This window comes from Lissotriton vulgaris, chromosome 12 (genome assembly GCF_964263255.1).
Source record: "Lissotriton vulgaris chromosome 12, aLisVul1.2, whole genome shotgun sequence".
NCBI lineage: Eukaryota > Metazoa > Chordata > Amphibia > Caudata > Salamandridae > Lissotriton > Lissotriton vulgaris.
This window is the reverse complement of record NC_141700.1, coordinates 408,432,675-408,457,080: the sequence shown is the minus strand read 5'-3', so window position 1 is coordinate 408,457,080 and position 24,406 is coordinate 408,432,675. Positions and strand designations below refer to the sequence as shown.

At 44.1% G+C, this 24,406-nt stretch overlaps 1 protein-coding gene across 5 annotated transcripts in view; it reads right to left on the bottom strand.

Moving 5' to 3' along the window:
- Positions 1-24,406, bottom strand: part of CHD9 (chromodomain helicase DNA binding protein 9) — a 2,197,083-nt gene that overhangs the window by 1,461,999 nt on the left and 710,678 nt on the right. For all 5 annotated transcript variants that reach the window (XM_086945174.1, XM_086945175.1, XM_086945176.1 and 2 more), the window contains one exon: positions 23,847-23,984. In XM_086945174.1, the coding sequence (XP_086801300.1) occupies positions 23,847-23,984 (138 nt within the window). The remainder of the gene's footprint in view (positions 1-23,846; positions 23,985-24,406) is intronic.

The following is a 24,406-nucleotide window of genomic DNA, read 5'->3' as shown; positions in this document are numbered from 1 at the left end:
AACAATCGGGACCAAGGAACCCGCGGTGGAACGGGGAGTGCAACCGGCACAATTGAAAAGCAATCAAGCAAAGTGATGACAAGAACAAAAACAGTAAGAGAAATATTTAAAAGATTTTAAAAAATTTCAGTGCATGCATCTTAAAACAAAAATAAACGTATCAGCAGCTAAATGGCAGAGTTTAAAATAATAGCAACAGAACGTACACCTCCTCACGCACGTCCGCATTTGCAGAAGAAAGGCAACTGAAGTCAATGGATAAACATCCTGGTGTTATGGAGGGACTAAGATTGAGATCTGGGGTATTTTTAAGCTGACAAAGGCATAAGCGGGAAGCCTACATCTGGTAAAATGTATCCTGTCAGGGTCACAACTTATTGGGGTGGGCTCACCAGAGAGAATTTGGAGTGAGTTTATATCCTAACAGACCTAACAGAATTTCCCAGGTTCGGGTGGATGAAGTTAATGAAAAGTAGGACAAGTTCTTGAAGGAATTTGAAGGTTTGTTTCAGAATAAACTGAGTAAATTACAGGGGTACAAACAAATTCAGATCACCGTTGAATGCAAGCCCGTCAGTAGCCAAAGTCAGAAGAATTCCCATACACATGCAATCTGCGGTAGCAGATGAATTGTTAAGGTTGTGTGAGTGTGGTGTAATTGAACCAGTTGAGGCTACTGAATGGTTGGCTCCCATAGTAGTGGCATGCAAAGGGAATGGGGACATTCGTCTTTGTGTGGATTTGCGAGCCCTCAACAAGGAAGTGATAGTGGACAAATATCAGTTACCCAACATCAAATAAATGGTTACAACATTTGCAAGGGCAAAATGTTTCACCAATCTTGACTTAGTGTCAGCATATCATCAAATAGAACTTGGCGAAAGCTCACAAGATCTAAATGCTTTTATAACGCCGTTTTGAGTATATCATTTTAAGAGAATGCCTTGTGACTTAATCTCGGCAGCTCCAGTTTTTCACAGGATCATGGTAGGTAATTTAAAGGGTTTACCTGGTATATAAAGTGTTATCAGGATGACATCCCTATTTTTGGAGCTACAAGGTCTGAACATGATCAAGTGAGGAGAGCATTAAGCAAATTGCAAGATGTGGGTCTAACATTCAAGGCTGACCAGTGCAAGTTTGGTGTTACTGAGGTCAGTTAACTGAGATGCAAGAATGCAGAAACAGGAGTCAAACGAAGTACAGAACTGTTGGGAACAATCAAATCTCTTGAAGAACCAAAGTCGAAAGAAGAATGGTCCTCATTTCTTAGAATGGTGGAATAATTCAGCAGGTTTATGAAGGACTTTGCTGGTAAGAAACTCACCATAAGGAAATTATTAAAGAAAAGGGCAGAGTTTGCGTGGGATACTATGTGCAGAAATGAATTCAAAGGGTAAAACAAGAACTGAATAATGAACCATCTCTTCAGGCTTATGATCCATTGTGACACCAAAGAGGTATGTGATGCCAGTGCCAAGGGTTTGGGGGTTCTACTGATTCAGACCAAAGATGGTAAGGCAAATTTGATACCCTGTATCTCACGGACCTTGAGAGATGCGGAATGTAATTATTCTGTCATAGAGAGGAGGTCTCTTGCATTACATTGGTCTAGCAATAGATTCAAACAGGTTTTGTGGGGAATCAAAATCACTAAACAAGCGGATTTAATTCACTAGAAAAAGTATTTTTACAAGGAAGGGTCTTGATTCAATCGCTTTACGCATTAGGAGATAGATTGTGAATTTACAGGATTTTTGTTTTGCTGTGCAGTATATTCCTGGTGCCAGCAATTACTCAGCAGACTGCTTATCGAGATTAGTGAATGTGATGAATACAGAATTGGTTGGAAGACATGACATGGATGAGTAGGAGATAGTGAGTATTTTTGAAGTTACCAATGGCACAATAACTGAAGATGGATGGTTGGAGGAACTTCAGTCCGATGAAGAAATGAAAAAAGTAATATGGGAGGTAAGCTTAAGTAAGCCGAACACAGCAGAGTTAGATCACAAAGGAAGGTGGGGAAAATATTGTGTGAACTTGCTGTGGACAGAGGGTTTTTAATGAGTGACAAGGTTAATTCCACCTAAGAAATTGAGACAAAGTATTACAACCAGCTCATGATGGTTACAAGGGTATTGTCAAAACCAAAGGGAGATTTTTAGTGGCCCATGCTTGATCATGATGTAGAGTGCATAGTAAGGAAGTGTGTGGCGTGTGATAAAAGTTAAAGACAAATCAAATGCGCATGATTTGCAGAACTTTACCTAAATATCCATGAAAGGAGGTAGCCATGGACATTTTGGGTCCAGGAATAATTAAACATGTCACTCACTGTATTTTGGTATTAATGGATCTATATTCAAGGTGCATCGAAGTTTCATGTGTGCATGATAAATCTTCCTCTGCAGCTACGTTTCTGGAGAATATTTTAAAACGTGAAAGCTTTCCACGGTACGTACTTACCAACAATGGGGTGCAGTTTTATTCCAAAGAGACCGAATCTTTAGGAATTGAGCACAAGAAATCAGCTTGTTATCACCCTGAGGCGAATGGTGCCATAGGGGGTTGTCTAAACATTAAAGGAAGGAATACAGCTGGCAATAGTGAATGGTATAGACTGGAATGAGGAACTGTCAGTTTATCTCATTATCGTTTGTCCCCGTACATTTCCACAGGTAAATCTCCATTTGAATTGGTCAAAGGGAGATCTCAAACTAAAATGTATCCTGGTTGGATGTACTGGAACAATGGCTGTGTGGATAATACATTAGGAGAATGGAGAGGTAAAGAGATTGTAGCTCAAAATAAGAATAAAGAAATCTGACACAAATAGGAAGGTGAAAAATGTGGAGGTCAAGGTGGGAGATTTTGTGAAAGTAAGAGCACACAAGGGTTACGCCTCGTGGTCCAAATTTACTAGGAGACTAGAAGTGATTACATGTTTAATGAATGCTATCAAGACGCATGATGGTCGCATTTGGAACAAGAGCAGGATGGTTGTTCTTCACCAAATGCAAGACAGTTCTTATCCTGCTATACAGATTTCTGAACAAGTAGTAAGAAGCACATGGGGTTCAGGCATGCAGGGAGGGGTCATACAAAAATATACTAGCAGGGCAGAGGAGTAATCACAGGGAAACCAGGGAACCGACATCTCAAAGATTTTGTGAGGTGTGATTTTTTTCTTTTTTTCCCCTTATGTTTTGCTGCAGCATTATACCTTGAAAACACCTTGTGTTAGGTTGACCTGGTTTGGTTACTTAGGAAATACTATGAAAAATGTAGAGATTTTCATGTGTTTCAAGGGGTGGGAGAGAGATTCACTTGTAATTGTGTTTATTTATTATGGGAGGGAGAAGTGTGGCAAAGAGCTTAATGTAACTCTGACATCTAAAATGTTAGTAGGTCTAAGAGAATAATGGGAGAGAACCTTGAGGAGGAGAGGCAGTTGGAGATGAAGTGCTGTTGGATGAGGTGCAATGAATAAAGCTAAACTTACCTTTGAACGTGACGGTGTTGTTACTGTATGAGACATCACAGAGACCAAGTGAAATGGGAACTGCGAAGGAAGTCAGGACTAGGACCAGAAGCCTCAGAAGAGCTGGGGACACAGTGAACCACCTGAGGTAAGTACCCAAGTACCCCACGAAGGCTGTGTGTAGAGTGGAAAAACAGCTGTGTACTCAATGCAAGCCAATGGGACAGTCATGGTTGCAGCTTTCAGGAAGAAGGACCCTTCCCAGTGGACTCTGAAGAACCCCCGCGGAAGACAGAAGGTTGGAGAGTCACCCTACCCATGGATACCCAAGGAACCAGGATGCCTAAACCAGGGAAGCAGGGTGCATAGGTGCGAAGTGATGTCTGAAACCGCAGTAGACCACAATGGAGGACTTCAGAAAAAATGCATCTGGTGAAGAAGGTGAAAGCATCCGGAGGAATCCAAGGATGGATTCTTAATGAGAAGTACCTGCTAGCAGGGGGGACAGAGGCTATGCCACTCTGGAGAGACCAGGAGGCACAGAAAATTAATGACCACCAATGACAGAAGATGCAGGAGGGATGACGCTTACCTTACCAGGCAATGCCGGGGAATACCAGGAGCCGTTTACGAGCTGTCCCAATTCAGGAATCAAGAACCCAGGGGTCAGTGTCCGGCAGGAGCACCAAAAAGCCTTGGCAGCAGCAACAGACAAGGTTAACAAAAAAGGTGCAGATTTGGGCCCAGTAAGATCCAAGGGACTCACCAAGTGCAGGGGTTTCAGAGCAGGCCCCGAGCAAGCAGGGGAGCCCACTGAAGCCAAAGACCACCCTCAAGAGGACCCACAGGCCGAAGGCACAGAAGTCGGAAGAGGACCTCGAGCAGCTCTCCAAAGATGCAGGCCCACTGTGCAGAGGATGTGGTGAGGACAAAGATCTTGGCAGGAAGAGATGCTGGAGCTTCGTGTAGCCTGAAGATCTCTGGAGGACAGATTCAATAAACCTTGCAAACGGAAAGTCGGAGCGGTGCACAGGGCTTCTGTTCCAGCAGTTCCGATGAGGGATACTGGCTGAGAGGACAGGTCAGGCTCTGAGGGAGTTGCAGAACCACCACCCGTGTTGCTGAGCCTTTCGGAGTCCGTGGGACATCAGGAGCAGCAGACCGGTCAGCTTCGTTGAGGTGCCTTCAGATGCAGGGGAGTGACTCCTTCACTCCAAGGGAGATTACTTTGGGTGTCCTTGATGCCCACAGGCCTGGAGAGGAACATGGATGGATCACAGGCACAAACGACACAGAAGACTGGCAGAAGGAATAGAGCAGCAGGAGTCTTCCTAGGTGCAGTCTCGGTTCGTAGGCAAAGTCAAAAGTGCCCAGACGGTAGACGCTGAAGTGGTTTTGAGCTTGAATCTTGTCGCACGATAAATCTGAAAAGCTACCCACAAGTAAGCCTCAAGTACTCTAGGGAAAGGGTTGAGACGATTCAAGGATCCCTCCCAGAGGAGGATACTGATGTCCTTTGTCAAGATTTTGTGCCAGTGCGGGTCTCCAACCGGTCGATCGCGAGCTACCAGTAGCTCGCCGACCCCCCGGGAGTAGCTCGCGCCTGGCATCCAATTATTGCTTGTTTCTGAGCTCCAGTATCTATTTATTATCCCTTCGTTATTTTCTTTAGGTGTGTTTTGAGTGCTTGCCCGCCCTCACTCAAACCAGCTGCTCAGATAGGCTGAACTGAGCTTAGCTGGAACGGGGGGGGGGGGGGGGGGGCGTGCGGAAGAACATGACGTTCTTCCTAAACTCCGGCACTAGCAGGAACCGCGCCACCGGCCTTTTCCAGACTGGCAGCGGGCTTTATATCCTGTGTAATGTGTGCGCAAAGCAGCAGGACAGAAACCCTGATAGCTGTAGTGCAGGTGGCACAAGCACTTGTGAGCTATCTACTTCACGGGAAACTGCGCCACGTGCCTTTTGATCCTGTGAAGAGAGGAGCACATTAGCAGATTGGTAAGTGTGCCCCTGGCCAAGTAGCTTCATATTAAGCAAAAGCAGCTCAGTGCGTGTAAGACTCCTTGATTTGAACATGTGTGCTCGTACATGCAATACTGCCCCCACACCAAATAAAAATCGTAGAGAAACGCTGCCTAATTTGAATGATTCTACTAAAATAGTTTATCAGCATACTGATAATAGCTAGCCCAAACATGTGCCGCGGGGAACACCGTCCTCCTCTTCATTTTAAAAATGAGTGCAGTTGAAAAACATTAACTATTAATAACATTTCAGTAAATGTGCTGTTTTATGTTCAATAACACTGCCACCTATTTCAGCAAAGGCCTACTTGCAAGTGCTGCAGATTATCAGATTCAAAGATGTATATTTGGAATTCAAGAAACAGGAAAAAGTACTATAAATGCAAGGCAAAACACCCTTACCAATTCCTATTCCCCTTCCTGTCCACTAGCTGAAATACAATTGCTGAGTAGTCAGGTGACTCTTCAAAAATGGGAATTGATTAGGGAAAAATGAGATAAAGTCATACATTTTATTTTGCCTTTTCTGGTGACCTAGTGCTGAGTTAGACGATAGACAGCCACTGGCAGGCCAGCCCCCGTGATAAGCAGTCTGAGTGCATGCGAAGCAGAAGGTAAGATATGCATTCTCAGAGTTTGCAGTTAACCTGCTTTCTCTGTCAGCAAACAGATTAGTGAAGAGATGATCAGCCCATACAAGGAGAGCTAGGCATAGAAGAGGCAGGAAGTGGGGGCAGTCACTTGTAAACTGTGACCTCCAGTGCTAACCAACAGGTGCATTAACCCCCAGATCTATCCTACTTTCATTGGAACCAATGAGACATAGGTTAATGCAGATAAGTGAAGGAGGTGCATTGACCTCTGATGTATATTCTAGAACAGGAAACTTATCTGTATTAACCTGCAAGTTACATCTGGAGCTCTGCTTCAATCACAATAACCTTCTGAGCTTTCGTAGTGGGTTTGAATCTTCAACCTTTAGTTTGCATAACACATTTATGCAGCAGGTACATTAATCCTCTGAGTTCGCAGCTATGGCACCATAATTTGACCAGCATGAAAAACGTGGCTCGCAATAAAAAAGATACTAGTCTGCATTTCTTTGCTTGACAGAAGCTGAAAGAGATACTTGGCTAAGTAACCAGATGGCCAGCTAAAGTAGTGTTTGAAACCTCTTACATTAATGATTAATCATTAAGTGCAGCTAAAATATCTCAGAACCAGGTGCCAAATTCAAGGTGGGGGACGCGAGAACATTACTCTGTTATTTTATGTTTTTTTTTTATGTAAAGCTGGAGGGACGAAAAACAAGGTTTATATATGTACACACCTTGAACAGAGAATAATCATGGGGCGTGCAACTTTTTTAACAGTGTTGTTGGCTTCTGTCAATTTTAAAACTTTTTTTGAAAACCAACATTTCTATTTTGTGAATATGTTTGTACAGGGTTTTCAGATTTTCCACATGCTGCTTAACATTAATACAATATAAAATAAAGCCACCCTCTTTTGTTCTACCTTCTATAGAAGTGGGAAGGCAGGTCTGTGGCAGATGTATAAACCTGAGTGCCTTAAAAAACATTTATATGTAAATGGTTCAAACATACAGGAATCCAGAAAAACTAAATAAAATAAAACATTTGCTCCTTTTTGCCTCCTATGGGCTTTTTGCCCTGGTAAAATAAATGTTTTCCCAAACTAGACATTTATCAAATACTGTTTTTAGGAAACAATTTGGCTTCTGTTTCTTCCATTTCATAACGATAAGGTTATACCACTCCAATGCCATGTTGTGAATCTATCCTTCTTTTGTGTGGGAACCCATACTGTTTTATTTAGTGGACAGCTGTCTGACTATTATGAAGTTCAAACCAAAAACAAAGCCCCGAATATACCATCGCTTAAGGCTTACAACAACAAGTTTCACGTTGGTACATAGTAGAAAGATTTGCCATGTGATAAAGCAGCGTTTCAGACTTTTTAAATTTACTTTTTAATAAATTGCATCTATCTGAGCTAGCTGCAAGTTCGCAAACCGGAGCCAGCAACTTTCTTTCCATGATTAAATTGTCATAAAGGAATATGCTACTTACCAGTATGCATCTGTTCTTGGCATAGAGGGCTGCAGAGTGGTACATTTATGAATAGATCGCCATCTGGTGTTGGGCTCGGATGATTGCACTTGTTTTTCTCTTGGAGAAGTCTTTTGTCGTCACGAGACCGATGACTCCTGCCTTGGGTGCTAGTGCGCATGGGCATCGGCTCCATCCTTAGTTTGTTTTGCCATAGTAGGGTTAGATGGAGTAGTATGATAGAATACAGAAAGAGATGCCCGTGTAAGTGTATGTAAATAAGATAATGTTGGAACAGACACAGGTTTCCGGGCAGGGAGGGCATGTACCACTCTGCAGCCCTCTATGCCAAGAACAGATGCATACTGGTAAGTAGCATATTCCGTTCGAGGCATATGGGCTGCAGATGGTACATTTATGAATAGACTATACAGCAGTTACCTCCCTAGCGGTGGTCACCAGTGTCTGTTACAACAGTTTGAAATAAAGTCTTTAGTACAGCCTGGCCCACTCTAGCCTGTTGTGTTGCCTGCACATCAACACAGTAGTGTTTTGTGAAGGTATGCGGTGTAGCCGAAGTTGCTGCTTTGCATATGTCATCTAGGGGAATGTTTCCTAAGAATGCCATAGATGCCTCTAGTTTACGTGTAGAATGAGCTCTAGGAGGAACAGTTAATGTCCTTTTTGCTTTTATGTAACATATTTGTATACATTTTACAATCTACCTGGCAATGCTGCTTTAGAGATAGGATTGCCCTTATGTGTTGGGGAAAACGCTACAAATAGTTGTTTGGTTTTCCTGAAAGTTTGTGTTCTTTCTATGTAATACAATATTGCCCTTTTGACATCCAATGTATGTAGGGCCCTTTCTGCTACCGTCTGTGGTTTTGGAAAGAAGACTGGTAGTTCGACTTGTTGATTGATGTGGAATGCTGAAATTACTTTAGGCAAGAATTTTGGGTTTGTTCTAAGAACCAATTTATTTTGGTGTAACTGTAGGAATGGTTCTTGTATTGTGAACGCCTGTAATTCACTCACTCTTCTGAGGGAGGTAATGGCTATAAGGAAGGCCACCTTCCATGTAAGGAATTGTATTTCACGCCTATGCATAGGTTCGAAAGGTGGTCCCATTAGTCTGGTGAGTACTATGTTAAGATTCCAGATCGGGGTCTTGGTGGAATGACTCTTTTGAGACCTTCCATGAAGGAATTTATTGTTGACACTCTAAACAGGGATAGATGTTGCCTGTTTTGCAGGTACTGTGCTATAGCTGCAAGATGTACTCTAATGGAGGTGTAAGCAAGGTTACATTGCTGTAAGTGTAGCAAGTAGCAAATAATATTTTTTGTGGATGCGTCCAGAGGGTTGATGTTGTTACTGTTACAGTATACAACAAACCTTTTCCACTTTGCTGCATACCATCCTCTGGTGGTAGGACGTCTTGCTTGCTTAATGATTTCCATACAGTTTGAAGGTAAATTTAAGTATCCAAATTCTATGACCTCAGGAGCCAGATCGCTAGGTTCAATTGTTTGGGATCTGGGTGCATTATTTCTCCATGGTTCTGTGTAAGGTGCATGGGTAATATTCTTAACTTTTGATGTGGCACCTGTGATAGTTGCAGGAGCGTGGAGAACCACGGTTGTCGTGCCCACGTGGGTGACACTAGTATCATGGTCATTGAATGGTGTTGTAGTTTTCGAACCACTAATGGAATTAGTGGGAGAGGGGGAAAAGCGTTTGCAAATTTGTTGGACCAATTTATCCATAATGCATTGCCCTGCGACAGATGGTGTGGGTACCTGGATGCGAAGCTTTGGCATTTTGCGTTCTGATGAGTGGCAAAGAGATCTATCTCTGGTCCACCTCCAAATCTCCTGCGCTAGTCTGGATAGTTTGAGAGAGTGTGTCCCCCCTGTTTTTGAATATAATACATTGCTGTCATGTTGTCTGTTCTGATCAGGACTGCTTTGTTGAGATTCTGCATTTGAAAAGCTTTTAATGCTAGCAACACTGCTAGTAGTTCTAGATGATTGATGTGCAGTCTTTTTTGCTGTACAGTCCATCTTCCCTGTACTGTATATTTCTCCATATGCGCTCCCCATCCGGTGAGCGATGCATCCGCTGTTAGTATGACTTGTGGAATTGGTTCTAGGAACGACCGCCCCTTGGAAAGGTTTGTTGTGTTCCACCACTTCAGAGAGCGATGTGTGCGGTCGTCTACCAACACCAGATCTGTAATCAGACCTTGAGCCTGATTCCACTGTGTTGCTAGACATTCTTGCAGCGGACGCATTAGTAGTCTGGCATATGGTATTAGCAGTATGCAAGAGGACATCATCCCTAATAGTTGCATGAACACTCGAGCGGTTAGTGAGTGTTGTGGTTGAAATCTTTAGATCAATGTGAGCATTGTTTGAATCCTTACTGGATTGGGATATACTCTGGCTTTTTCTGTGTCTATCGTAGCCCCTAGATATTGTTGAACTTTGTTTGGTTGCAGGTGGGATTTTGTGTAGTTCACCGTAAACCCTAGCTGGTGTAGCAACTGAATTGTCTTTTGTGTGTTTTGAAGACATTCTTTTTGTGACTTGGCCTTTATTAGCCAGTCGTCCAAGTAAGGTAAGACATATATTTGTTGTCTTCTTAGGTGAGCTGCACCACCGCTAGGCATTTTGTGAACACCCTTGGTGCTGTTGTGACCCCAAACGGAAGGACTTTGAACTGATAATGTTGTCCTTCTACAACAAACCTGAGGTATTTCCTGTGGGCTTTGTGAATTGGGATATGAAAGTAAGCGTCTTTTAGATTCAGTGTAGAAAGAAAGTCCCCTTTCTTCAGTAAAGGAAGTACTTGTTGGAGCGTGACCATGTGGAAATGTTCCGAATTTATGTATGCATTGAGCGGTCTGAGGTCTAGTATTGGCCTTAGAGACCCGTCTTTTTGGAGAATTAGGAAGTATAGAGAGTATACACCTGTTCCCTGTTGATGTTGTGGAACCTTCTCTATGGCATGCTTTTGCAGCAGTGATAGTACTTCCTGTTTTAACAATGTTAGATGATCTTGACTCATTGGACGCTGTTTGGGGGGGATGTTTGGTGGGGTAGCTGTGAGTCCTAGGCAATAACCATGTTGGATAATTTGTCTCACCCACCTGTCTGATGTGATGTTTTCCCAAACAGGTAGGTACTGTGATAGACGTCCCCCGACCGGTGTTATATGGTCTGGGGGGAGCTGTATGAAGTCACTGTTTTGGGGTAGGAGAGTTGTGGTTGTTGTTATTTCCGCGACCTCTACCCTTGTTGTTGTTACCTCTGTAACTGCCTCTAGAATTACCTCTGGGTGATGTTGGTGTAAAAGAGGTGGATTGCTGGCTTGTGCCTATATTCTTTGATCCACCTCTATAGGTGGACCTATGAAAGGAACCCCTTTGAGTTGGCTGTTGCAATGCTCCCATTGATTTAGCCGTTTGTGTCCTTTTTCATCTTTTCTTACGTCTCATCAGTACCTGAGCCGAAAAGTGTTTCCTCATCAAAAGGTTGGTTCAATAAGGATGTTTGTACCTCTTGTTTGAACCCTGAGACTCTGAGCCATGCATGTCCTCTTAACATGATGCTGGTGTTTATGGATCTTGCTGCAGTGTCTGCTGCGTCTAAGGCGCACTTAATGGAAGTGTTGGTTATTATCTTCCCTTCTTGTATGAGCTGATCTGCCCTTTTTTGATGTTCCTTAGGGAGATGTGTAATGAGTTTTTTTAACTCATCATATTGAGCCCTATCATAACGTGCAAGTAGCGCTTGCGTATTAGCTATGCGCCAGCTGTTTGCCGCTTGGGAGGCTACTCCTTTGCCAGAGGCATCTATTAACTTGGATTCCTTGTCAGGAGGAGGAGCTTCTCCTGTAGTTAATGAGTTTGCTCTCTTGCGAGCGTTTGTGACTACTAGCGAGTCCAGAGGTACTTGTCCTTTGATAAATATTGGGTCCTTTGGTGCTGCCTTATATTTTTTATCAATTCTTGGGTTTAATACCCTAGCCCTCACAGGGTCTTTGAATATGTCTGATGTGTAATTGAGTAGACCCTTAAGCATTGGTAGTGTTTCTGATGTTCTTTGTGCAGCAGGTAGTGTTTCTAAAAGGAAATCCTCTATTTGAGGTTCCGTATACAAGTCTACCTTGTGGTATTTTGCAGCCCTATTAATTAACTGTGCAAAACCTGTATTATCATCAGGTGGTGAAGGTTTTGAGGGATACAGTTCAGGGTCATTATCATTATCTGACCCTGCGTTATAATTTCCCATGGGTCTGCGTCTTCTGGGACAGTGTTGTCATGCTTAGAAAGTTCTCCCTCCCCTGTGTCACTTTCTACATCTGTTTGAGGTGTAGATAATCGTGGTGTAGAAGGTGTGAGGAAGAGGAGAAGAGGGTGTGTCTTTAGGTTGAGGAGACAGAGGGGGGGGGGGGGGGGGGGGGAGTTGTATTTGTCCCCATTGTTCTCTTTTTAGGAGGAGGAGCTTTGTCGTCCAACTGTTCATTCTTCCTCTTTTTAGGTAGTTTTGTCACCACCTTGTCAGTTTGTGGATCGATAAACAAAGTCTTTTGTTTTGGATCTGTCTGATGCTCCTGTGTCGGTACCGAAGTTCTTCGTTCCGAAAGGTGCTTTTGCTTCTGACTGTCAGTGTTTTGTGTTTTCGGCACCGAGATTTTGCTCGAATACGATCTTTTCGGTGTCGAGGAAGTGTTCGACGTCGAAGCATGTTTCGGTTTCGACATGGAATGTTTCGACTGCAAGCTTTCCTTGGAATGGAGCTTTGGTGTCGATGTCGATTGCTTCTCGGATCCGACATGGTGGGAGGCCGAGTGTTTCTGTTTCTGTTTCGTTGCCGAGCCTGAGGGCGGGGCGTCAAACTTTTTTCGGTAGTCTGAACGGGCTCGAAGGCGGGGTCGACACCAAGCGGAGTCGGTTTTTTGGTAAGGGGGCGTCGTCACTCATGGTTTGATGATCGTCGATTTTTTCGACGTCAGACTCGTCCACTCCTGACCCCGACTCGTCATCTTCTTCTTCTTCCTCCTCTTCGAGGTGCTGGGCCTCGAACAGCTCCGGGATTGCCTCCGACTGCATTCTCGACTCCTCGTGTCTTCGGGCTCGACGGTTTCTAATCGTCGACTTGGAGGAGAATGCTGCGCAGGCTTCACAGTCCCTGGATTCGTGTTCAGATGATAAACAGAGGTTGCACACCTCGTGTAGGTCCTTGTGTGGGAACTTAGCATCACACGTTGGACATCTTTTGAATGGAGTCCTTTCCATGGACTCTGGGCTGGACTACGTCGAGATAGGCCTCCCGGTCTCGTCGACTTGGAAGTTAGAAATTTTTGTTGTTGACGTCGAAGCGCGTCAAAATGGAAATGAATTTGCGCTCTATAACAATAACGTCGAATTGGAAAGGGAATACGTGCCGAAATATAACTTCTCGAAGTCGATCCGGAGCGCTTCAATCCTCATCGGAACCCGATGGCGGAAAAAAACAATCTAAGGATGGAGCCGATGCCCATGCGCACTAGCACCCAAGGGAGGAGTCATCGGTCTTGTGACGACAAAAGACTTCTCCAAGAGAAAAACAAGTGCAATCATCCGAGCCCAACACCAGATGGCGATCTATTCATAAATGTACCATCTGCAGCCCATATGCCTCGAACATGAAGTTACTCAATGAAGGCACATGTTTGTGCCCAGGGACAGCTTTTACCTTCTGTTTTAAAAATTGGGTGTTGGTACAAACACTAATTTAATGAAGTTATGGACATGAGCATGCATTGTCATTTGAAAATAAAATAATGCACATAGTGAAACAAGAGTTGCCACCTTTCCAAATACCGGTCATTTGTTGTTGTTTAATAGTCTGCAACGGCCCAAGCATGATATAAAATCATATGTATTCATTTTGTAGCATAGCTTTTCTCCCTTTGTTTATTTGATAACCAAGAAAGGAGAGGCATTTTGTTGCAGCATTTTTATAGCGCGTATTAAACCAATGTATGTCACTGAAGTACTTACCTACATGGTGAGCAAGCTATGGCATGTTTAAGGTGGGTGGTTGGAAGGGTGTTCTTTGGTTTTTGATCCTTTGTCAGAAGTTTCCATACTTGCCTGATGAACACCAAGGTGCGGTTATCATGTTATAGGACGCAGCGAGTAGCAGTATGGTGGGGGATGAGGTGTGAGACAGCCTTAAAGTCAATGAAGCCGGGCGTGGGGGTCTCTTGGAAAACAATTGTGAATTGTTTAACCTTTTAGTAGCTCACTACAGTTTTCACTGATCAGAAGTAGCTCTCACTACAGAAAAGGTTGGAGACCCCAAGGCTCTTCTTTGTCTCCCTTATTATTTAATTTGTATATGCGGCCCCTTCTTTTTGCTTTAAGTAAACACAAAGTCACTGTATATAATTATGCAGATGACTTGCAGTTAGTCTTTGTACTCAACTCCCCTAATGCTGTGGAGGATTTTCAAGCAACCATGACCCTTATCCAGAGCTGGATGTCTTTAAATCACCTCAAATTAAACCCGGGGAAAACTGAGCTGATTCTGCCCGGCAAGAGCGAAATCAGTTGGAGCCCTAATTTCTGGCCTGCTGACATGGGCCTCCCCCCAAAGAAATCACAAACAGTAAAAAGTTTGGGGGTAACCATCAATGAGGACCTCACTTTAAAATCCCAGATCGGTACCGTGGTCTCCTCTGGCTTTTTTCAACTGAGGAAAATCAGGAAAAGTGCACACCTCCTCACCCATACTGCCCTAATCCAGGTGGTCATGGCCCTAATCCTCTCCCACATTGATTTTTCAAACAGCCTCTATCTTGGCTTACCCCTAGGCCAACTTAGAAGATTGCAGTACCTACAGAACCAAGCTGCCAGACTGATCTGCAATGTTTCCAAATGGGTCTCGATCAAACCTGGCTTAGAGACCTTGCACTGGCTACCTGTGGCCCAAAGAGCCGAATTTAAAGCCGGGTGCATTATTTTTAAGGCATTGAAAGGCAAGGGCCCTTTTTTTATTAAACAGTTGATTGGCAGATACGTCCCCTCACGCAGCTTGAGATCAGCCCACAAAGACCTACTTGAGGTACCTCGCTTTAAGAAGAAACGACAGGGAGGCAGCAGTTTTCATGTTTTAGCAGCTATCCTGTGGAACTCTTTGCTGCTAGCCCTTAGACAGAGCAAGGATCTCCTTGCCTTTAGAAAGGCATTTAAGACTCACCTATTCACACAGGCATATTTGAAATAGAGACTTTCGTTGATCCACCCTTTGTTATGTTTTTTATCTCTTTCCAGCGCCAAGAAGCCCCTGGGCGTATGTGCGCTTTATAAATTTTTAATAACATAACAAATAACATAGAAGGTGGTACAGGAATACAGAGGGGTACCCTAGGGGAGCCCCCAGTACAAGGAATCCTACATCCAAAACTGAATCGGTGTTGGGGTAAGTTTCCAACATGTTTGATACCAAACTTGACCGGTTTTTGTGCAGCCAATATGTAGTTAGACATCTCGTATTTGACTTTATGTCCGCAATATGTAGTAAATGGCTGCCCGCACTTACAAAGCTATGAGAATCAACTTTCTAAAGTTTTCCAGCCTTTTTGATTCCCTGTCCGGGGTGGGGGAGGAGGTGGGGGAGTGTAAGGGAATGTGCCACAGGAAGTGGAAGCTTGAACCACCAAGCTTTTTGGGGTAGGATGGGTGGTGAGTAAAGCTGGGTCGACCAGTCGAGGCGGGCAATTGTTCTGTTTGCAGGTGCCCCCGTGCTGGCCTTGGACCAGGTGCCCAAAAGAGCATCCGTCAAGGCCTCGTTGAAAGGCAGCAAGGGTGCTTAAGATGAGACACCAGGCTTCAGGACCTCTGCCAAGACATTAGTCTTGACTGCCATCATAGGAAGCTACAGGTCCAAGACCTCTGCAGACCTACGTGCCACCATTGCAAATGAAGCCGCCTCCTCCATAGTCAGTTTAGGGGGAGACAGCATAACAGAATCTGGGGAGTTCACTGGCATCATCCAGGTCCTCATACCAGTCCAGATCTGGAGGTTTCAGTATTTCGAAGTGATCCTGCTGCCCCTTCCAATCCTCATCATCCATTCCTAACCCTTACAAATAGGGCAGGTTGAACGGCATGGAGACATACGGCTCAGTTGGCGACGATCTCAGCATCTGTGGACACCAGACTGGCTCTGTGTCGTCTGGAATGAGGGGCCGGAAAGGTGGCATGTCGTCTGAAATAACAGTTGGGGAGGGGCACCGGTGGAGGCCGGAGATGCAGAGAACCTTAGAGTCAGACGCCAAAGGGAAGGTCGTCCCTGGGGCACGACCACTGCCTGTCTGGACACCGGGACGGGTCCAGTAAGAGGCCGTGGCCCTGGGGCCGGAGGCGCGGAACCCAATGGATCTCCTTCATCCAAACCTGCAGGGCCCGAAGGCATGCCGGCAGGATAAGGCCAACCAAATATGGCGTACATGGCGCCTTAGATCTCTAAGCTGGGTGGGGGTCGCTGCAGCCTTCCTCTCGACCGAGACTGGGACCGAGGTCAGCAAGGCGACCTCCATTGCACCGTACACTGGGCCACGATCAGCTTTAGGGGCCACTCCCTCAAAGTCTTCGAAACCATAGCCCGGCAGTTGGGGAACCATCAAATAGATCTAGGGTCCCCTCCTGATTAAGTTACCACTGACAGTTTACGGAATCCAGCATGGTCAGGGAGTCCAACATCAAAATCTCTGTCCTGGCCAAATAAGCTGCTGACAGCCTGATTTTGTTGCCTCCAGTCCAGTCCCAAATGTGAAAGACTTTCCGGCATAGCTGTTTCGACCGTACAGTGGTTTGCTAGTTCAGACAGAACAACACAGTTGTGTTGTGCGTCAGGCTTTGACCTCACCAATTCCAACACAACCAACCTCCTCGGGTACCTGCTTAACCTCAGACTCACCCAGCAGAACCAACGTTTATTTTTCCTCATGAGACTTTGATAGAGAGCAATAGGGAATTTGTTTTTAAAAAAGGAAACAAGGGAAGAGAAAGGCGGCAAAACCTTCATCAAGGGAGAAAGCAGGAACTTGCAAGAATAAGATAAAGAAGCAGAGTGTCTGATAGTGAATTAAAAAGGCAGGAGATAGATTTGGGACTGCGCATCCTTGGTATTTGCCACACCGGCATTTAAATGCACCAGTCACAGGTTTCTGAACAGATCCTTGGGCACCAGCACTCATTCTTTTACAATATGAGCACGTACTGTACCCCATCTTCAAAAGTATACTCATCACAGTACATAAGCCCTCAATGACCACCTGGTCCGACCATATGGTCCAACAATACCCTCATCAACTTCAGCATACTCACTGCAGAAACTGTATCATCAAAGCTTCACAACGGGATTAGAACAAGATCTCAGAAGTATCCTGGTCTTACAAATGTACACCACCGGCTCTACACAACATGCCCAAATCCATCTCTAACTTCAACGCCAGGATCACCACCTGTCCAGGTACCCTACCAAAGCCAACAAAGCCATGAGAGCAAGACAAAAAGCAAGTTTGGTAAACAGAATTGCAAACTCCACTGCAAGCAACTTGGAACGTAGATGGAGACAAAGTCAGAAAGACATCGACAACAGCACCTACAAATTTGTCAACAGACACTAACAACAGCAAATCAGAAACACTATTACTCACCATCCACATCGAAAGCAGCACCAGCAGCTCAAAGGAATCTTTTCCACAATGAGACTTCAACTCTACAGCAGCACACTCCCACAGAGTAGCACTCTCTCAAGACCTTTGTACTTAGCTGTTACGATTTTTTAACAACCAGATCAGCAGAATCCAAGTAAAAAAACAAGCATTGGCATAGCCAATAGGTCTCGCCTTTGGGACCTTATGTGTTTAGCCAGAACTTTTGGCTATGTTGTAGAGCATTGTGGCTGCTGTGCATTATGTTGAAAAGTTATAATAAAAAGTGTTGAAAATGTTTGTTACCTTCATATAAACGAAGACGACATTATATACAACTGAAAAACCTGATTAAAAAAGATTTAAACATAAAAAATGTCTTCTAGTTTTTTTGTATATGCACTGCTGGCAACTTCTTCCTGCCTGTTCTCATGCTTGCTATAATTTTTTCTTATGGGGGAGCAAGACATAAATAACAGGGGCGTGGAGGTTGGAAAACAGTAAATTAAGTAGAACACAAGCAGCGGATGGACACTCGGGGATAATTAACAGATGCCAGATTCCAAGGGCAGACGGACGTGATGCTTAGGTGGTGCACTGATGCAAAATGGTGGTGGTGAATGAGGTTTAGTGCTTAGGTGGTGACACTATATGGAGTGGATTGGAGGTACGTTGTGGAGTTGAAATATGTTGTTTGGTGTGTAATTATGCGGCGTGTATTGGAAATGTGTGGAGTTGAATTGTGTGGCCTGGAACTGTGGTGTTGAATGAAATTAGGCTCAGTGAAATTGGGTCAATGTGTGGGGTGCATTTATGTTAATTGGTGGTATGTGGTATAGAGTGCATTTATGTGGCGAGTATTTATGTTGCATTGAGTACAGTGCAATTATGTGGCGTGCAAATATGTGGCACTGAGTGGTATTATGTGGAGTGGATGTTGCATTGAGTAGAAGTAATTATGTGGTGTGTAATTATGTGGTACTGAGTGGTATGTTGAATGTATTTATGTTGCATTGAGTAGAGTATATTTATGTGGTGTGTAACTGTCACACTGAGTGGTATTGTGTGGAGTGTATTTATGTTGCATTGAACAGAGTGTATTTATGTGACGTGTAATTATGTGGTACTGAGTGGTATTATGTTGAGTTTATTTATGTTGCATTGAGTAGAGTGTAAATATGTATCATGTAATTATGTGGCACTGAGCGGAATTATATGGAGTGTATTTATGTGGCATTAAGTTGAGTGGTATGTGGTGTGTAATTATGTGGCACTCAGTGGTAATATGTGGAGTGTATTTATGTTGCATTGAGTAGAGTTTAATTATGTGGCTTGTAATTACGTGAATCTGAGTGGTAGGTGGGGTGCATTTGATGCATTGAGTAGAGTGTAATTATGCAGCTGTAACTGTCACACAGTGGTATTATTTGAGGTGCATTTATGTTGCATCGAGTACAGTGTAATTATGTGGTGTGTAATTATGTGGCACAGTGTTATTATGTGGAGTGTATTTATGTTTCATTGAATAGAGTAATTATGTTGTGTGTAAATATGTTGTACTGAGTGGTATTATGTGGCGTGTATTTAAGTTGCATTGAGTAGAGTGTACTTATGTGGCGTGTAATTATGTGGCACTGAGTGGCATTATGGGGATTGTATGTTATATTGAGTGCAGTGTAATTATGTAGTATATAATTATGTGGCACTGAGTGGTATTGTGTGGAGTGCAAACATGAAGACAGGATACTGCTGCCATAAAAATGATTAAAAGCGCTAAGCAAAGCTATAACATCATACTCCGGTAACTACACAGATTAATGGTAGAGGCGTCTAAAGGGACAAATTAGTCACCCCATGTGTGTGTGAGATTTAATCGACACGCCCAGTTATTGGTTGGGTTTAGGGTGACCTGAGGCGTTGAGAGGGTTGAGCAGATACCTGCCGCTCTTGCTCTGCAGTCTGTGACCCAAATGAGGTCTAGTCCCTGCGAGTAAGGCTACACCCGGGCAGAGGCTCACCCCGCAAACCCTGCGCACTGAGGATCACTGCGGGGGCTGTGTTAGTAATCGTGATGTACCTCCTAGGGATCAATGTAATGTATGGGTGTGTGGGCTACTACCACCAAAAGTGGACACAGGGGTGGAGGGCTGTGGAAGGCGAAGCATTTTTGCACAACGTTTGTGAAGACATCAGCTCCCGCTACATTGTTCTTTTCAGCCCATGTTATCAGATGCTATTTCATTCCTGCAATCGCATGGCATCTGTATAGCAGTGAACACAAAGGAAGTTAATGAATTTATTTGTACGGATAAGAGGAATACAAAGATGCTGGGAAATGCCCTTGAGCGGTAAAAACCCAAACCTTCCTCCTTGAAAGGCTTTTGTGAGTCCAGGTTTCGCCCTGGCCAGTAATGCTGGCACACTGATTGGGTGGAAGGGGCGCTGTCCAGACTTAATAGGCATCCCTGTGGGGTCTGTTTGATGCACCATCCCGTACGATCCGTGCAGGAAAATACATTTATTTCTCAGTTCTGAACTAGATGAGCCCTCACAGTGAAGGATGGAAAATCAACTTTTGCGCAACCTCTCAGGGCCTTGAAAGCCACCCCTTGCCCTATTCTGTAGCCGCACCCCCCACCCACACACACACACACACACTTTGAAGAGCCGGAAAACATGCACGCATGTCAATGCGGGCCACTGATGAGAAAAGCATGCCCCCCATGTTAAGTGCAGTCATTACCTGCTCCCTTCAAAGGGCACAAACAAGTCCAACAGGCAAGTTAGACAGCACCCACGCGGCGGTCCATGGTCCCGAGGCAAGCAGGATCCTGAAACAGGACCGACTGAATCACATCCACAGGTCGGTCGGGGCAATGCTGGGAGGGCAGAGCAGGTGCTCCCATGCATATTCCAAGGTGAACTCCTTACAGTCCATTCATGTGTGTGTAGTCGGACATGAGAAGCCACACCTCAGATTACGAAATCACTAATGCAATATTAACGGTAGAAGGAGCTATGGAAATGCTGATGTACTGTTACTTTTTTTAATTAATTTTTTTATGCAGATTTATATAGCGCGAACTTGACCCGAAGGGTTTGGAGTGCCTTTAACATAACATGTTTTGCCTGGCCAGGCTGTGGCAATAGTTTTCTTTCTGTACAAATAGAGGAGGGATCTCCAACAGAGGGTGTATGAAAAGCATAAGCACTGAATAGGAAAAAACACACGCTTTGTGGCAAGAAACACCTCTTTCCAGTACATAGCCATCTTGAGGTTTCACAAAGGCTCAGGCTAAAACTAAAGACAATAGCACCTAACATACGAACAGCTACTCTTCCATTGTGTACACCGTCACTGCTGTAATAATGGGGGACATGACATATCTCTAAGGGCTTGAACGGGTTATCTGTTTTAGAACAGAATCCACACCCATACAATTCCCAAACTCTGCCAAAATCATGGCGCTGTTGTTGTGTGGTGGACAGGCAGAACACGCCTTGAACCAAGATTTCAGTGGGTATTGGGATGTTATAACTGGTAACAAATGCAACCCCTGGCAATGCGGGAGGGGGGAGAGAGTGGGGGGAGAGCAGGGGTGGGGCCTTTGCTAGTCTAGAAGGCTAATCTCAGACCCCTGCCCACCACCTCTATCTGTGGAGATGCTTTGTCACTCTGGTTACGCCACTGGAAACTCTCTCTATGCACCTAGACAACGAGTAAAAAAGTATGAACCCTGCACACAGATTAAACAGAAACCTGAAAACCGCTGTGCTGCTGCAGAGAAACTAATGCATTTGGCACGTTGTAGAAGTTATTCTTTTTGTAGCAGCAACGCAGGGACACGTGACGTTGTTGTCGTCTCACGGTTTTGTGCTGCTGGTTCTATGGGAAATAATTTGATTGTGAATTCGAACATTAAAAAGCGCACTCTGTAAATGAGCGAATAAAGTGTCCTTTTTGAAGCAGCGTATTTCACTCGGTTCAGGACGAACAGAAATGCAATGAGTAGGCTGCAGCATAAAAACAAGATGCCCAAAAACCGATGACTGAAAAAACAATGTGGGCTAACCTCTTGTGATGACCTTTGTTCTGGGAAATCAGTCTGCGCCGCCATAATTCTTGTTTTGTCAGCTTGAGGAAACACAGCACGATACAGAACACTTACTTGAACAGCCCAGCTAACAATTCAAATACCCTTTTTCTCAAATGCCTTTAAAACTTTCCTGCTCAGAATCTTAGCAAGCACAAGCACGGCAGGCTGCAGGGGAGGCACGCGCGGCAGCAGGGGGGAGGAGGGGAGCTGCGAGATTCACTTGCAGGAGCGATAATTGCTACCAAATGGTGGCGCTCTATCCCGCAAATGAATCTCCTGACGTGCACGCGTTGCCATTGAAGGCAATGGAACGCGCGCTTGGTCGAAAAACCAACGCAATCCCAAAAGGTCTTTTTACCTTTGCAGAGCATGTGAGCTGCATAGGCGAGACCTAAAAAATGACAGCCCGTCTGTCCATCTCTAGCTTCACCATCTGAGAAGAACACCCTGACCACCGGGCCCACTGTCCCCATACAAGTAACTGAAACGACAATGCAGTACATACACACTTGCAACCTAGAACCCCTGCTCTCACCATGCCTTCATCAAAGAACTAAACCGCAGCCATCCAGAACGACTTATCACAACCAACTACTCGAATGACTGATGGATGAAAACAAACTCCCTCAGGCTCAACACAGACAAGACGAAAGTGATAATCTTCAGGAAATACACCTGACTATGGGACTCCACCTGCTGGCTCGCAGAACTCTGATCCACATTCCTCCCGGAATAGTGTTCGACAACCAACTCACCCGGTCCAGCCAAGTGAACAGTCCCCTGCATCCACTCACTCAAGATCTTCAAGAAGATCTTCAAATGGCTCCCCACTAAAACTCGCAGAACCTTCACCCAGGCACTCAACACCAGAAAGAAAGACTGAGGTAACTCACTCTATGCTGGAAACATTCAACTGACCAGAAGACTCCAGACTGTACATAACTCCATGGTCAGGCTCACCCACAACCTCCCATTCACATCACCTTCACATCACCTTCACATCACCTTCACATCACCTTCACATCACATTCACCCACACCTCGTAGAGCTCCACTGGCATATAATATCCAAAGAAGTACTCGCCAAACTCCTCATGTAGAAATACAAAGTCCCACAAAAAAATTGGCCCCAAGTATTTTGACAACAGCATACATTTCCACAAAGCAATCAAACACCTCAGCTCCCTAGTTCCGGAAGTTGTGCCTTCTCCTACCTTGCATCTAAAAACCTGGAACATCCTGCCATGCACATTAGAGCCTCATTCTCAGTTATTGAAGTCCTCAAGAAACTGATGACCTGGCTCTTTACTTAGCCCTAACCCTCACTCGGTTCATAAAGCTCCTTTTTCAGAGAGATTGTCAAAGCTGCAGCTACGCTTGGCAGACGTCCCAAGGGGTTTAAATGGATACACATAGGAAAGGGACGTTTTATTTTGAATGCAGTCGAGGTTTTCTTAATTAACACATTTATAAATAGTGAAGACTTTTAAGGATCCAGTACCAGACAATATGCAGTAAGTAGAACATCTGAGAAATTACTGCCTCTTCGGGAAGCTTAGTAGAAAGAAAATCCAAACCATTCTGAAAGCCAAATCCATTTTATTTAAAAACTGCTTTATAATGAACTTTTCTGCCCCTAATCTAAACACTAAATAGGACATCTTTACCCAACCCCTGCCAATAATTTATACAAAATACATATCAGTCTAAGGCACTTTTAAATTTAAGACACTGCAGCAGAATCTTTACCCGTCACCAGTGGGTTTGTATTACTGACAAAATTCAGATCCAGCTAGTTACCTATGAAGGTGGTTGTGGAAGAGAAAATAGTCAGGAATACACAGATATCCAATAAAGACAGAGTAAAGTGACAAATGTAAAAAGATCAAACCACTAACGAAAAGTGAGATCAAAGATGCTATAACAATGTTTATGGCACCATGTCTGTCAATTTGAGACTTTATTTCAAGTTGCAACTCCTTGCTATTATTCAGTTAGGGCTACTTTATCACCATCTCAATTAAATTAGTGGATTTGTCAATGCATAGGAACTACAGGATCTGGTATAACTAGCAAAGATGTCATTTAATTAACATTTGAAGAAGGATTCAGCTGAGAGGTGCATCTTTTTGCTAGATTAAAAGTGTCGCACATGTACACAAACATGCAAAGCAAGATAGCCCAACCCACACAAAACAACATTGGCCAAGCAAACATGCTAGCTTGCTCATTTCGCATTCAAGCTTTCAAAGATCACGACAATCATCACATTGCAGAACATTTTACCACTAGCAGACCTTTGTAAACCCTCAGAAAAGTAGCAAAGAGCATGTGTTGTCATTGTAACATTACATTATTATTGCTGAACTTCCCTGAAATAGCAGTTTGTGGTTGGAAACACTCTACTAAGAATCCAGATATATCAAACAGAAAACAAGTAAGCATCATCTTACCACACGTCTTGGGTCAGGCCTGTAAGCTTGCAGTTGTTCAAATTCATCTATTTTACTTTGGTCAACATCTTCTTTTAGTTCCCATGTACTATCTTCGTAGGGCAATGAACACCATTTAACTAAGTAGTACGTAACAGACTGCAAAAAAAAAAGGGACAATTATTTAGTTGTATACATCTGTGTGCCACATTTTGGAAGGAATTGTCCATCTGTGAACCAGCACAACTACCAAGAGCTCGACTACTATGTTGTTCAACCTCTCAAGTGAAACTGTATTGTCCCTCCCTTTAATTTCTCTGCATTCACCCTCCACGCTCTCAAGTAGATCTCATCTGCTCTCTTTCCTATACATCTAATATTGACATCTCCTATTTGTTCTTTCGTACGTTATCTATCTCCAAGTCCCCATGTCCTGTGTTCAATCTCCATCACTTCCTGCATGTGCTATATCTTTTTATTTACCCTCATTTCTTCAACACACCATTTGATCACATGAGCCACAAATATTTCTAGATCACAGCCTTACTGCACCATGGAAGCGGCAGATGGGTATGACCCTG